Source organism: Canis lupus, chromosome 1 (assembly GCF_011100685.1).
Source record: "Canis lupus familiaris isolate Mischka breed German Shepherd chromosome 1, alternate assembly UU_Cfam_GSD_1.0, whole genome shotgun sequence".
NCBI lineage: Eukaryota > Metazoa > Chordata > Mammalia > Carnivora > Canidae > Canis > Canis lupus.
The window spans coordinates 4,569,988-4,584,746 of record NC_049222.1 but is presented as its reverse complement, the minus strand read 5'-3'; the positions used below and the strand labels follow the sequence as shown (position 1 = coordinate 4,584,746).

General features: G+C 38.3%; 1 protein-coding gene across 1 annotated transcript in view; it reads left to right on the top strand.

Annotated features, from left to right (window-relative positions):
• ZNF407 (zinc finger protein 407) overlaps nucleotides 1-14,759 on the top strand; it is a 448,125-nt gene that overhangs the window by 258,413 nt on the left and 174,953 nt on the right. The window contains 2 exon segments of the mRNA XM_038525764.1: nucleotides 9,992-10,158; nucleotides 14,281-14,364. Of these exon segments, the coding sequence (XP_038381692.1) occupies nucleotides 9,992-10,158; nucleotides 14,281-14,364 (251 nt within the window).

Genomic DNA, 14,759 nt, shown 5'->3' with positions numbered 1-14,759 from the left:
GAAAAAGCAAGCATGGAAGAGGCTAGGAAGGGGAGAAGGAGAAACAACAGATAGGTGGTCCCTTCTGTCCTATCAAAGCTGAATTCCTCTCTCTGCTTATTGGGGCCATCTTAATCCGACTCTGTTTCATTCTGCAACATATTTCTCCCTTCCGTGCAGCATGCTCCCACCCACTTGTGGGGGTTCAGAGGAGTGACTCCCTGCTCACATATACCAGCTGGCTGCCTCCACTTGCCTCTGCTCCTGAGCGTGGCCATGCCAGCTGCCTGCATTACAGATGTCTGCTCACCTCAAGCCCCACCTCAGCCAGGAAGCCTTTCTAGCCACTTCAGTCCATAGCCACCAGGAATTTTTCTAAGCATCTTAAAAGATGTTTAAAAGCATGTAATGTGGTGCTTTTGTATGCTGCTTATTTCACTGATACTAGTGTTGACCATTGAGCCATTGGCCCCTTTTGCAGGGGCATATATGTCTTTGGTTATAGGTTTGAACAAAGCACAGGTCAGTGCTAGACACATAGTAGGTTTTAATACGTGTTTTTTTTTTTGTTTATTAATTAGCTGCTATAGAAGAAGCTTGAACAATTATAATCTGAAAGTTGTTAGGACTGTGTTTTAAATGTCCAAAGACTTAACAGTAGTCAAGGCATTTGTGATGAAACTGTAAATGGAGTTTGAAATTCATTATGTCTACATAAACCACATCTTCTTTATCCATTCATCTTTCGTATACAATGGAATATTACTCAGCCATTAGAAATGACAAATACCCACCATTTGCTTCAACGTGGATGGAACTGGAAGGTATTATGCTGAGTGAAATGAGTCAATCGGAGGAGGACAAACATTATATGTTCTGATTCATTTGGGGAGTATAGATAATAGTGAAAGGGAATAGAAGGGAAGGGAGAAGAAGTGGGTGGAAATATCAGAAAGGGAGACAGAACATTAAGACTCCTAACTCTGGGAAACGAACTAGGGGTGGTGGAAGGGGAGGAGGGTGGGGGGTGGGGGTGAATGGGTGATGGGTACTGAGGGGGGCACTTGATGGGATGAGCACTGGGTGTTATTCTGTATGTTGGCAAATTGAACACCAATAAAGAATAAATTTATTATTAAAAAAGAAATTCATTATGTCAATTATCTCAAAATTTTTATATTAGTAAGAGCAATGACTTAAAAGAAATTCTCTATATATGGTCTTTAAACAGTAATACTAGTCTTTTATTTGTAACTGCTATTTTAACCTTCCTTACAGAAATCTGGTGTTTTCTTCCCTAACCTGAAGCGATAAAATTTCATTTAGTTCAGAGTAGAGGATTGTGGCAATTTAATATATGTCTTGTTCTTCAGGACTTGACTTCTCTGGTTAGTTAAAATTGTTTCAACTTCCCAAGCCCTCCAGCTCTGTGAAACCCTTGAAAGGGGGTAGTTTGAAAAAGAGGGGGTAGCCTGAGATGAGAATGGGTCTCATATGCCGTGTTAATTCCTTCCACCTGTTCTTCTCATACTGGCACTGGTGTTGTAAAGCCGTGCAGGAGACAAACTATTTCAGGACTAACCCAGCTTCTCAGACCTTGAGAAAGGGACTTAGTGGAGCTTTGTTTTCAGCAGCATTCCATTTTTTTTTTTTTTTGCCCTATGTAGATCAGGGTGTTTCAGGGACATAAATTGGCGGGGGATGTGACCTCTGTCATCTGAGCCAGGGATTTGCAGACTATGGCCTGCAGGCCAGAGCAGGCCCACTAACTGTTTTTGTAAATAAAGTTTTATTGGAACGCAGCCACGTTCCTTTGTTTATGTACTGTCTGTGGCTGCTTCTGTCCTATGGAGGCAGAGGTGAGTGGTTGCATCAAATCTGATGACCTGCCATGGAGAAGATATTTAGTGTTCTTTACACAAAGCCTTTCCTAGCCGCTGATCGAAGATACTGCACATACAGGGAAATGGGAAAAACTCCAGCCACACTTCATGAGATGGTTATGGGTAGGCTGGAGTTTATGGTCTCTTTGACAAAGAAAAATTTCATGGGAATGAGATTTTGAAGGATGAATTCAAATCTCTGAGGGCATAGACCTTATAATCCTTGAATGTTTTTCTTTAGAATGAGTCATTCTCTTGGTTCTTAGTAGACTAAAGCAACCTGGGATTAATATTCTACTTAATGCTCCTCCCAGAAGTAATTTTGACACAAAGCTTTTCAACCTTTGGATTGAATTGAAAGAGCCAGAAAAGATATTTCACAGCTTTTAGGATCTGAATGATACGTTAAGAGGTTTTAAAATGACAGGCTTTGGCGTGAGTGAGGTTAAATTTCTTTTCCAACTAGTTAACAAGGATCTAGCCTGTTAATTAGGCTAATTATCACCTGTTCAGGGCAAAAATGCGCTCAAGACTCTTGGCTTCAGTAGCAGGTTCCCTTGCGTGCTTTATAAAAGCCCTGGGGGTGGGGGTTGGTGTGGTGCAACTTTCATCTGCTACCACACTTGAGCCTAAAGAGTTGAATTTAGTAAATGAAACCTTTCTAATCTTAGCTCTTTGTGGCTTCTTGATATAAATCATGCTCATGTTTTATTATAATCAGAAACAGGCCACTCTCCTAGTCTATCGTAATTCAAGTAATCTGGATACTGGTATTATCATGTAATAGTTTTGGTTTCGAGTTATGACTTCATTCATTGAGTCAGAGTTTCTATTTGGACTTTGTACACAGATACAGGCACACAAGTATTTGGAAGCAGATGCTCAGAGAGACCCTAAGTGTCCTCTACTTGTTATTTAGCAGTCCCTGTATCTTTTTGATTACTCAGTTCAGGGAAAATACTGATTTTCTTCTTTATTTTTTCTTTATTTTCTGTGCAATTTAAAGTTGGGTATTATATTTAAACATGTACGCAGTAATTTGAAACTTAATGGAAATAAGGTGAACAAGATGACTGTGGAATGATACTGGGGTATTTAATGTGGATTTAGTGACTGTTGGGCATGAATCTGTCTTAAAGCAGGATTGCATATTTTACTCCACTATTTCTGGAACCAGAAACAATAGAAGCGTCTCACAGTTTTGGTGCTTACTGATCCTGCATCTGTCATCATGGCAGAATGTCCTGAACTTTGTCATTTTGCTTTGTGATCCTTCAGGGTACTTTTTCAGCATAAGGCATGCTCATGTGAATTAATTGAGCATTGTAGTTGTTCTTCAGTGGTTGTCTTTAGATGCCTTTTATGTGCTTCTTTGTTCAAGAAAGTGATGGTTTTCAGTTATGTTTGCAGCTCAGCAGAATTCGTATGGTGACCCTTCTGTGCAGAGACTCTGTCATTCTCTGTTCTCATTTCATCTCTTAGTGTGTTATCATATAATTATTACATTATAATAATTTTAAAAAGAGGCTTTCTTTCCAAAGAAGCTGCCTGTGCATTGGTAGTAGTTGAGTAACTTAGGAGTTGTTGAAACAAATTCATTAGTGTGGTGGATGGTTTGGGGGGCAATCCTGCATACCTGGCCTCCTGTTCACAGATCCGTGTTCTGATTTTCCCCCTAAAGACCAGCAGTACCTGGCAGTTACATTTTTGCAGCCTCAGTTGGGCTTTACAGGAATAGTTTTGCATCAGTCAACACCTTTGTTTCACAGTTTTGAAAGATAATAACTGCACGATTAGTTAATATTTTGACAAAATTTAGCTTACTCTTCTATTAAAATGTTATTTGTAGCACATCAGACTGTGCTCATTTGCTGTGCATTTTTTGTAGATGTGAATTTGTGTGATTTATTAACTTGACAAGACTGGTCCAAGGAGTTGTGTAGAGAAGATAAGAAATATCATCTGATTGTTTAATTAAAATACTCATTTTTGACTTGTGAAAAATCTCAAAAACATAGTATTTGAGAAGATGTTAACATATGGCCACATGTACTTTGGCTTCCTTCTCTTTTAAAAACAACCAAATCCTAGCACTGGAGTGGACGCTATCCTCATATGCATGCCATAATCCCACTTTTCAGAGACATGATGTCGTGCATGCTCTTGTGTGTGGACTTCATAGGTGTGTATTTAGTACTTCTCCTGTTATGTAAAAATGTTATGTAAATGGTAGTTCTGTACCCAACTTGTTTTGTTTTAATGCAGTTACATTCTTGAGATTGTTTGCTAATAAATGTAGCCTAAGTTGGTGCATTTTTACAGCATTATGATATCTCATTTTGTGATTAAACCCATTCTTTATCTACTTCCCAGCTGATGGATAATCGTAAATATCCCCTTACATTTTAAAGGGGATTTTTTTTTTTTTAAACACATGCCTGGAGTTTCCCAGCTGTGTATAGCTAGACTGAGCTTTTTGGAAGAGAGATAGGGATGTCCACAGATTTAAAAAGCATTGCTAAAGCAATTATAGTCTAAATTATCCTGAATTGGAGAGATTAGAAAAGAACATAAAAATATGCTAGTGACATTTCTTACTGTATTCAGAGATTACAGAGATACAGGAGATTACCAATTATAAAGTAGTAAAGCACCAAAGTATCAAGATACCCTTGTCTTCATATGTAAGTGTGATATGTACAGATATTTTACTAAGCTCCTAATAAATTGTTGACTCAATAGTCAATAATCTACCTAATAGGATTTAAAATATTTTAAATAACATTTAAAAAATACTTTGAAGAATATGGATATAGAATCTCCTGTTAGGATGCTTACCTTCTATAGTAATATGGAAAGATAATGGCACAATTCAAAGTAGAAGCTGTATATTTTGACATTACTTGCCTTTAGGCATTTGAAAACAGACTGTTGTAACAGAGTTTCCATAAGGCAGAAGTACCTATTAAGATAATGGTGTTAATCATATAAATCAGCTCCCACCAGTTCTTGAGTTTGTACATAATGCCTGATGATACTCCTGTGAGATTTATCATTTTTAGTATGTATCTAACAATGAGGATATTTAGTGAGGATACTCACCTCAAAATTTTAAGTCTAGAGATGTGAGTTTTATTTAGTCTTGACTGTGTTATTACAAATCATGTCATGAGGATTCAGAGAAGACCGGTACCCCACCAGGTTTAACAGAGACCAGACAAGGGCTCACAGCCATTCCCAGTGTGGGCGGGGTGCTGAGAAGACAGTACATAGAACCATAAATCCAGAAACCTATTGTGAACATACCAGAAAATGCTTAGAATTTAACTTATACATTTTATAAATTTTACACTAAGAGATGAACCCTTACTGACTTCCATATCATAGTAACCAACATGAAGAAGGGCATTATTTTAGAAAGTTGGACATTTCAATCCCTAGAAACCGGGAACTTTGTAATGACATCTCTTGGTAGGAATTGGTACAGGGGTTATGTGTAACATGCTATGTTTAAAATCCTTTCCCTCAAAGAGAGAAAATGAGTGAAAATATCATTGAGGGTGACAAAACATGAGAGACACCTAACTCTGGGAAACAAACAAGGGGTAGTGGAAAGGGAGGTGGGCAGGGGGTTGGGGTGACTGGGTGACGAGCACTGAGGGGGGCACTTGGCGGGATGAGCACTGGGTGTTATGCTATATGTTGGCAAATTAAACTCCAATTAAAAAATAAAATAAAATTAAAAATAAAATAAAATAACATAAAAGCCTTTCCCTCAAAGTGTACGAATCATTGCTACGTTGTCCTCTAATGCCTGCCTTTATGAGAAGTGTGGTATCATTTTGATTTCTTTTGCTTGTGACCCCCCCCCCCCCTTGGAACCTTTTAAGGTGACTTTATATCCAGTTGAAATATCTAGTGAAACCTGAGGAGGAAGTAGGTAACAAAATACCCTTTCTCATTACAGGTCTTAGAGCGCTATTTGGCATTTTGAACTTGCTAGTGAATATTAGAAAGTAGCCAGATTATGTAAGACTTGGAAGTGGTGTTGGCCCTCCTGCTCTCCCCCCGGAGATGGCTTTCTGCACAGTACATTTGTTGTTCCTCTGCTAGGGCCTGTTTTTTTTTTTTTTTTTTGCTAGGGCCTGTTATATCATTTTTAAAAAATTTTATTTATGAATGTTTAAGATTTAAACAGTTAAATTAAGAACTTTAGAATACCAAAGAAAGTTGCTGAAACAAATATGGAAAACATAAGTATTATACATACATCTCATACATCTAGGTGGTAGGTATGCAGTTATGTTATGTTCTGTATGTTTGAATACTCACACTTTGTAAAATAAGCACAGATGCTCAGGAAGGTGAGATGACCAAGTGGTATGAGAATTGGGAGCTTTAGGAGGCCGGCATGACTCCTGTGGCTATAACACACAGGTCTCCCATTCTGACTCAGAGTCTGGTAAGACTGAGTAAAGAATGAAACTATTTTTTTTTTAAGATTTTATTTGAAAAAAAGAGAAGAAGAAGGAGAGAGAGAGCGAGAGAGAGAGCGCAGCAGGGTTAGGGGAGGGAGCAGCGGACTCCCCGCTGAGCAAGGAGCCTGGCATGGGGCTCCCTCCCAGGACCATGGGATCATGACCTGAGCTGAAGGCAGACACTTAACCAACAGAGCCACCCAGGTCCCCCAATTCCTAATCACTAGTTTATTAGTTCATCTGGTTGGTCCAAAATTATATATAGAATAACACTGTGTACCATGCACTGTATGGGCCTTTAAGGATACAAGGTAAACCAAATATCATCTTCCTATTGTATGCTCATCTAGTTTACCCTTCTGGTTATAACTTTGACAGGATTGGCACGTACTGGTCTTCCTACATCCTTCTACTGACCTACTAGAAAGCTATTTTCATGAAGAGGAGACTACCAAGTTTTTACTAAACGACCTCTTTCTAGTAGATCATATATCCAGTTCAGCAAGAAGTTACTCATGGAAGACCACTGTGTGCTGATAGAAAATGCATCAATAACATTTGATCCAACCTAATAATAGGTCACAGGGTGTCACCCTTTTCCTAGGAAACTGGAAGGCTGCCTTAAGGGGGTGGCAGGCAATCAGAGTCACAGTGGATGTGTTGTGTCAGGGCCTGGTGCTTCCAGTGCTGGGACCCTCATTCTGCACTTCTCTCGCCACATCATCCCTGCCACCTCTCTGTGTCTATATGCCCCTATCTTTTACCATCCAAATTAAATATCACCTCTGGGAAGCCTTCTTGAATCTGCCCACCCCATTAGTTGTTTCTTCTTTTATTTATTTTTTTTATTATTTTTTAATTTTTAAAAAGATTTTATTTATTTATTCATAGACATAGAGAAGGAGAGAGAGAGAGAGAGAGAGAGAGAGAGAGAGAGAGAAAGAGAGAGAAGCAAGACACAGGCAGAGGGAGAAGCAGGCTCCACGCAGGAAGCCTGACATGGGACTCGATCCCAGGTCTCCAGGATCAGGCCCTGGGCTGAAGGCGGCGCTAAACCACTGAGCCACCTGGGCTGCCCTGTTTCTTCTTTTAAATTCATGATGGCATTTTACCTTTTAATCATTATTATTAAATATGTCATTGAGGTTATTATTTTGAATATTTTTTTCCCTTAGTAGCCTGTGATTTTCTCAAGATCCAAATCTAACTATTTTCCTGCTTTGCCTCCTAGTCTTAAAACAGTGTTTTGGGTATTGTGGGTGTTCATGTCTTCCTAATGTGCATCTAGAACACACATTAATGCCTTCCCTTCTTGGGTCCACATGGCAGAGCAGAGCAGCATATGTTCACTTGTGTTCTGCCCTGGAGATGACTCGGGATAAGCTTCATGAATGGCCCAAAGAGAGCTGGATCTCGTGGGTGGACGTCATTCTCACTGACTTTCCATGAAGTGAAATAATTCACGGTACTTGAGACTCAGAATTTGTGTAGTTCCAGGAAACACCCGCATTGAAGAGTAGGTCTGAATCTTTATAAGGATACTTTACGTTGGTAATATTTCAGGGTTCTTTTTAAAGTACCAGCACATGAACTTATTTTCATAAAGCAAATTGTAAAACACGTGAGGTTTTCTGAAAGTCAAGCGGTGGCCTTAGTTTGTTCTTTGTTATCTGGCTTTTGTCATTTCATGACAGACACTGAGCTCTCGTTTAACATTTTTATTACGTATGAATAATAGAGTACATGTATTGAGGTTTCGTAGATGTAATTTTGTTAAATGTACATCATGGTAGATTTAAAAATGAGGGATTTATTTTGTCATTCATAAAGTTGTAATACAGTGTGGAGAAACTATTTGTTAAAAGATAGCATCTACTTAACCTCCTTATTTATTTCTTGTAGGAGAAGGTTAGATCCACAATAAATACATGAAGAAATAAGTAGATAGGGGAATTTATCTTGGAAATAAGATCCCTGTCATGGTTTTGAAATGTTAAATGCATGAAGACCCGTCAAAGAGATATACGGACATGATATTTTTTTACAGTGCGTTTCCAAGTATTTAGTTATATTGTCATTTCCTAGTACAGTGAAGCAGTGATCAGATGATACAGTAATTTCAAAGTCAGGCCCTGTTAATGGGTGTAAATAGAGTGTTTCTACACATACATTATATAGATGTATTAATTGGCAATTTTAATATTAATGAAGTACTTAAGATATTTTATATGACATTTCTTAAATGTTTAGCAATTTTTATTTCTGTAGCATTTAAGATCTATTACTACAAAAATATAATTACATATAACAAATGAAGAAGGATTTTTATAAAAGCTAACTTCATAATTCGCTTTAAGAATTTGTGGAATTCTGATGATTAATTTGTTAAGGTAATCTATACTTGCTTCAAAATGAGGAAGTTAATTATTTGGAGCTCAAGATTTCTTTTCCTACCCCTATGGGGTTAAGGAAATTTGTAAAATCATAGTTAAAGCTTTAATGGATAGAATGCACATTTTTTACATCTCCTTATTTATGTCTTAATTTAAAATGCACATATTATAATCCTATTTTTTTAATTGCATTAACTTGCTGAAAGTATAGCCCAATTTACGATAGTCAAAGCAGGCTGCCATAGTCCCTCTTTTGTGGCATAGTGCTTATCCACTTATTAAAATATTTTAATTTTGAATATTGGGTTTTAATTTGCTTTTATTTGACTGTTCATTATCCTGAATTAATTAGCTGGACATTATTAGTCACAGGCATTGCTTTAAACTAAATTGTATTAGAAATAAAAAGTAAATTTCAGTGATGATTTCATGAATGCAAGTGAAGAGGGACAGAAGCTCAACCAGAAGAAGGATTTAAGTTTTTTGTTTATGGTTCATTGTGCCTTGATTATTAAAGGTATTAAGACATCTTTGTGAACTGTGGGCTCCGGTATTTTCTAGCATGAGGACTGATCTGTTATTTTCTTTCTTTCTTTTTTTTTTTTTTATGCAGGAGATAATTGAGGTTTATTTTTCTCAAAGGTTTTTTTATAAAAATTACAGTCCTAATCTTACTTTTATTCTTAGCAGAGGAAACTTGTTTAACGTTCCCTTATGGTAACACAGAAGGATACCTTGTTCAGGACAGTCTTCTGCGTTTCTCACTGCTCCCCAGGAGCACTGCAGGGTGGGCAGCTGGGTGCATGGTGGGAGCCGTGCTGTTCCAGGCAGGCCTGGCTCTGACTGCAACCAGCAGCCCCGGCCGCCTCCGCCTGGCAGAGAGCAGGGCTTGTCTGAGTAGTTTAGTATGGATAGCTTTTCATTTAGCCTTTGCTCTGACAGCCCATGCCCTGGATAAGTGGTGTAGGCCTGTACAGGTGAAATCTATTCTCACATTTGCCTCAGGGGTGACTGGACTGTAACAGAATTTTTCAAACCCGTTGGGCCCAACCGCAAAGCAGAGAATAAATGGCTGAAGTGCCAGGCCTAGACAGAAAAATCAATGCCTGGTTATACAGACATGACAGACCAGGCCTGCAGTGCTCCTCACAAAGTCTGTGCACTCGCCACATTTCAGGGTTAAAACATGCTTCTGTCTGGGGCCTGAGGTGGTACCGTGCGGGTAATATTTACATCATTTTCTCTCTCCTTCACACAGGAAATTTACATGCCACTTATGTGATAGAAGTTTCACAGAGAAGTGGGCCCTGAACAACCACATGAAGCTCCACACGGGAGAAAAGCCATTTAAGTGTACCTGGCCCACATGCCATTACTCATTCCTCACGGCCTCCGCCATGAAAGACCACTACAGGACACACACAGGTGTGCAACCCTACGTCTGTGCCCTGGGAGGCTGGGTGGGCTGTGTGAACGTGTGCATTAGTTATTCCAGCGATGGTCGATAGAAATGATTTCTTGTTTGAAGAGTTTGTCTTAAGGTTGTGGTGATTATATATTAAAGGTATGGTGTCATTTCATTGTTTTTCAATGGTACTCGGAGTAGTCTTAAAGTGACATTTTAATGAAAGGGTGTATATGCACATGTGTACGTATGTTCGAATCAAAGTAAGTTTCATATTTAGAAGCTGTTTATGTTGTGTGTGTACATACACACTACCTGTGTTTAAACATATCTTCTTAGATGTAATCTTGGTAGAGATCATTTGGGAACAATAAGTTTTCATAGAGGACTAGTCCTGTAGTTTGTTACTGACATAAATTCAGTGCCCTGATACTTTTTAACATTCTTGGTAAGTTTTGGTTTTATGTACCATTTTTAAAAATTGTAATGAAAATAATATTTCTCTTAGGAGGAGAATACTATCGGATCTAAGAGTTTTTGATAACTAATTCAAAGGGAAGAATCTGCATTTAGCTATTATAAATTTTCTAGATAATTATATATTTGAAAAGTACAACTTCATATATATTTTACATCACAGCATTTAAAGGTCTGTATGGAATTTTTAAAGCAGCATTCAGAGTACATCTATGCTAAGTATGGTCCTGAGAACTCTCAGTTTGGGCCTTCATACATATATATCCCCCTAATACTCTATTGTTATGTTCAGTGTTTATGGCATGTTTTCCATTATCTGAGGATAGTGGGCCCCTAAAACTCCTTACAAGCTTATAGTTGAGTACCCTCCTCATCTCTCTATGGCTCTGCTACCATGAGCGATTTGTTGTTTTTGTGGTCGTCTTTCTCTTTACACCTCTCAGAGTATTTTGTTTCAAGGGAAAAAAAATAATAATAAATTTTAATCAGCATTCCCAAATGTTCTTCTGATTACCAAGAATCCTATATTATTGTTAGAAATTATAGGTTAAAAGTTCTTCTGAAGCAGTTTGTGGGAAGCCCAGGCCTCCTTAGCTTCCTTGACAAGGGCGGGGACGATTTAAGGTCCCCAGCCTGCCCTGAGAGATCACTTATATCGAACAGCAGATGAAAAGCCAGTGCAGATGTAATTTATCGTCGGCGTTTCCTTCTAAAGAATAATTGTGGAGACTTGGCTGGATCAATAATATGGATTTTTGTTGTTAGGTCTTGTAGTCTGCACCATAATGAGAGATAGGGGACAGTGGCTGTTTTCTAATAGAAAATAAAGGATTGGTTTCCGTGTCTTTCTACATTTGAATGCAAAATGGCACACTTGAAACTAATTCAAGTTGTTTAGAAAAGTCTCCTATTAGATTTCTGCTATCATATAAATATGGCATGTTAAATGAACCCCCTTTATTGAGTGTAATATTACATTTAGTTTTTAAAAAAAATTTTTGTTTTGAAAAAATAGTCTGATATCCACTACCTGACCCTAATGCCTCTACCCCCTCAAAAAAAAAAAAAAAAAAAACATAAGTAAAATTGAATTTAGAATGAAAAACAAATCAAGCCACCAAGGTAAATATGACATACACTACATTGCAGGCTAACATCCTAAATAAAATTCTACACTTCAAAAAAATCAAGGTCACTAATGTATCTAGAAAATTGAATCACATTGAAAATTAATAATTTTGTCTTTGTGCCTAATAATATCTTAAAATAGGAAAGGGAATAATCTAAACATGCAGCAGATTTGCCTATAAAGGATACATATCTCATGAGGATTTTTCTGGTTTTATGTTACAGGAAAGATGAGGTCGACCACAAATAAGTGCATAAATGGGAGAAAGGGATCATAGTTTTCTTGAATCTGAACGGAATGAGTACTGTTTCCTCATTAGAGGTTTTACTGGATGGATGGCACAGCACCAGCGCTCCACTGCCGCACCACACAATGAATGTGTTCAGGTGTGCACGGCTGTGCCCTGACACATATGTACTCCTACATGCACACAGGGGGTTAATGCCCACCACACCATGCTGGTGAATACATCGCAGAGAATGATTTTGCCTCAACATAGAGTAGTATGTTAATATTAACGAGCAAATTATCTTATGGGACTTTTTAAAAGTCTACTTTCAGTGTTATTTAATTGATAATGCGGCTAGTTGGAAAGATTTATATTCCACATTGATTAAATAATTAAATGAGTGATTATAATTAAACTTTATTCTTCACAGCCATCTACTCTTTTTTTTTTTTTTTTTAATCTTGAGATGATGATGATGATGATGATGCCAAGGGACAGACTTAACCCCAAAATGGGAAAGCAAAGATAGGAAAAATATTTAAATTCATCTTTATTTTATAAACGATAACAATTTACATTTTCACATTCCATTGGGAAATGAGATTAAACATAATTTGGTTTAAAACTCTCTTTATTAATATGTGTTCATCTAAATGAAAAAAGCTAATAATGCTCTCAATTACAGAGGAGACTCTTTGGTTACTGAAGCTGTTCTGCCTTTATTTACTATTCTTTTCTTTTTGTTTTTTTTAAAGATATTTATTTATTGGGGATCGCTGGGTGGCTCAGTGGTTTGGTGCCTGCCTTTGGCCCAGGGCGGGATCCTGGAGACCTGGGATCGAATCCCACATCGGGCTCCCGGGGCATGGAGCCTGCTTCTCCCTCTGCCTGTGTCTCTGCCTCTCTCTCTCTCTCTCTCTCTCTCTCTCTCTCTGTGTGACTATCATAAATAAATAAAGAAAAAAAATTTTAAAAAATAAAGATTATTTATTTATTTATTTATTTGAGAGAGAGAGAGAGAGAGAGAGAGAGAGGCAGAGACACAGGCAGAGGGAGAAGCAGGCTCCATGCAGGCAGCCTGATGTGGAACTTGATCCTGGGACTCCAGGATCACGCCCTGGGGCAAAGGCAGGCTCCAAACCACTGAGCCATCCAGGGATTCCCTTACTATTCTTTTCTAACTTTAAAAAGGTGACCACCATTTTCCAAACACATCAAGCTAAATTTTTATGAGATGCCAAAATGTTTTAGAACAAAGCCAGCCGACTTGGGCAAAACCCTTGAAAAACTTGTTGCATTAAACATCTCGAAGAGTAAAATACATAAGGATAGATACAAATGATTTATTTTAGTTTTGGAAAAGTATTTTGTAATTTCATTGTATCTCTCTATGGTTAGCATTTTTATTCTCTTTTGCCCTTCCCTTTGAGCCTTGTGGGATAAACTGCCCAGCTTGGCAGCACTTCCTGCCTAAATATGCTGCCGGAAAAAAGATAGATTGCATTTATAAACTGTAGGGGAAAATGTTCACTTGTGTAAAGATGCTAAAATAAAATGAGCATTTACACACTTTTAACAAATACTAACTCTGCCAAATCTCTCTCTAAGTGTTGCAGAGGTTTTCAGTCCAGAATTATTAAAGATGAATAATTGATGTTTTTGTACAATTTCTTTAGCAATCCCTAGACTTGCTTTCTTATGCCGTGAAAGTTTGAGAAACATAAACAGCACTGAATTGTTACTGAGTAATGTAGGTTTTATTGTTACTTGGGATCTTTAGTGTGTTCAAGGAAACCTCTTAATTCATATTATTAAGTAGGAAGTTATTAAAGAAGAACCTGATAGAATCAGGTAAAACCAATTCAGTATCCTTCAGTTGTTGGAAACTTCAATATGCTTTATTTAAGCAGAATCCTAGATACTGTATATTAACTATTCCAAGCAATCTTTACTTAGCTCAGAAAGGCCAGATGTATGGGAATTGTAAAAAATCAGGATATGCATAAAAACTGTTCAAGTGCATAAAGCAGCCCCATCTGGAAGACATCTACCAGAAATGAAGTTGTACAAAACCATTCCATTGATAATAAAGCTAATTTTTATGGGTCTGACAAGTATGTAATTATGTTCAGTGGTGCTTTTCAGATTTTATCACAGTCAATAAACCGCAGTGGTAATTTCATTCCCATTTGACATATTTACATGGAAACATTTGATTGGAGGAATTAGTAACCCTGAAAGCCTTGATAGATATGTTTTAATGATCTGTGACCTCCGCAGTCCCTCATCTGTTTATTGTTGCAACAGGCGAGAAGTCGTTTCTGTGCGACCTCTGCGGCTTTGCCGGCGGGACACGGCACGCCCTCACCAAGCACCGCCGCCAGCACACAGGTCAGTATGGCCACCTGGCCCCCGCCTGCCCAACAGGCCACAGCCGGCCTGGGCAGATGCCCCGCTGTCCATTCTGGGCCCTCCATGGCCTGTCTTGTCAGTGTTTGTAAAATCCCTATCCTGGAGGGTCTACTGAAAGTTCTGTTTGAATAACCTAAGATTTGGATTCACTTATTTTTATATGTTTAAAAAGTTGGCCTGTTGCATGTTTCATGGATCGGGTGTCCTCTGTAAATTCATGTTACATAGGAGGGGAAAGAGCTGGCCTGCAAAGAGGAGAACCCCAGGCTCCCTCTCGGCTGCGCAGACTTTGCCACAGACCTGGTGGGTGAGGCTGGAGATCCAGGTTACTCTCGGATGCACCCTCGCCCCTCAGTGTCTCCCAGCCACTTTCT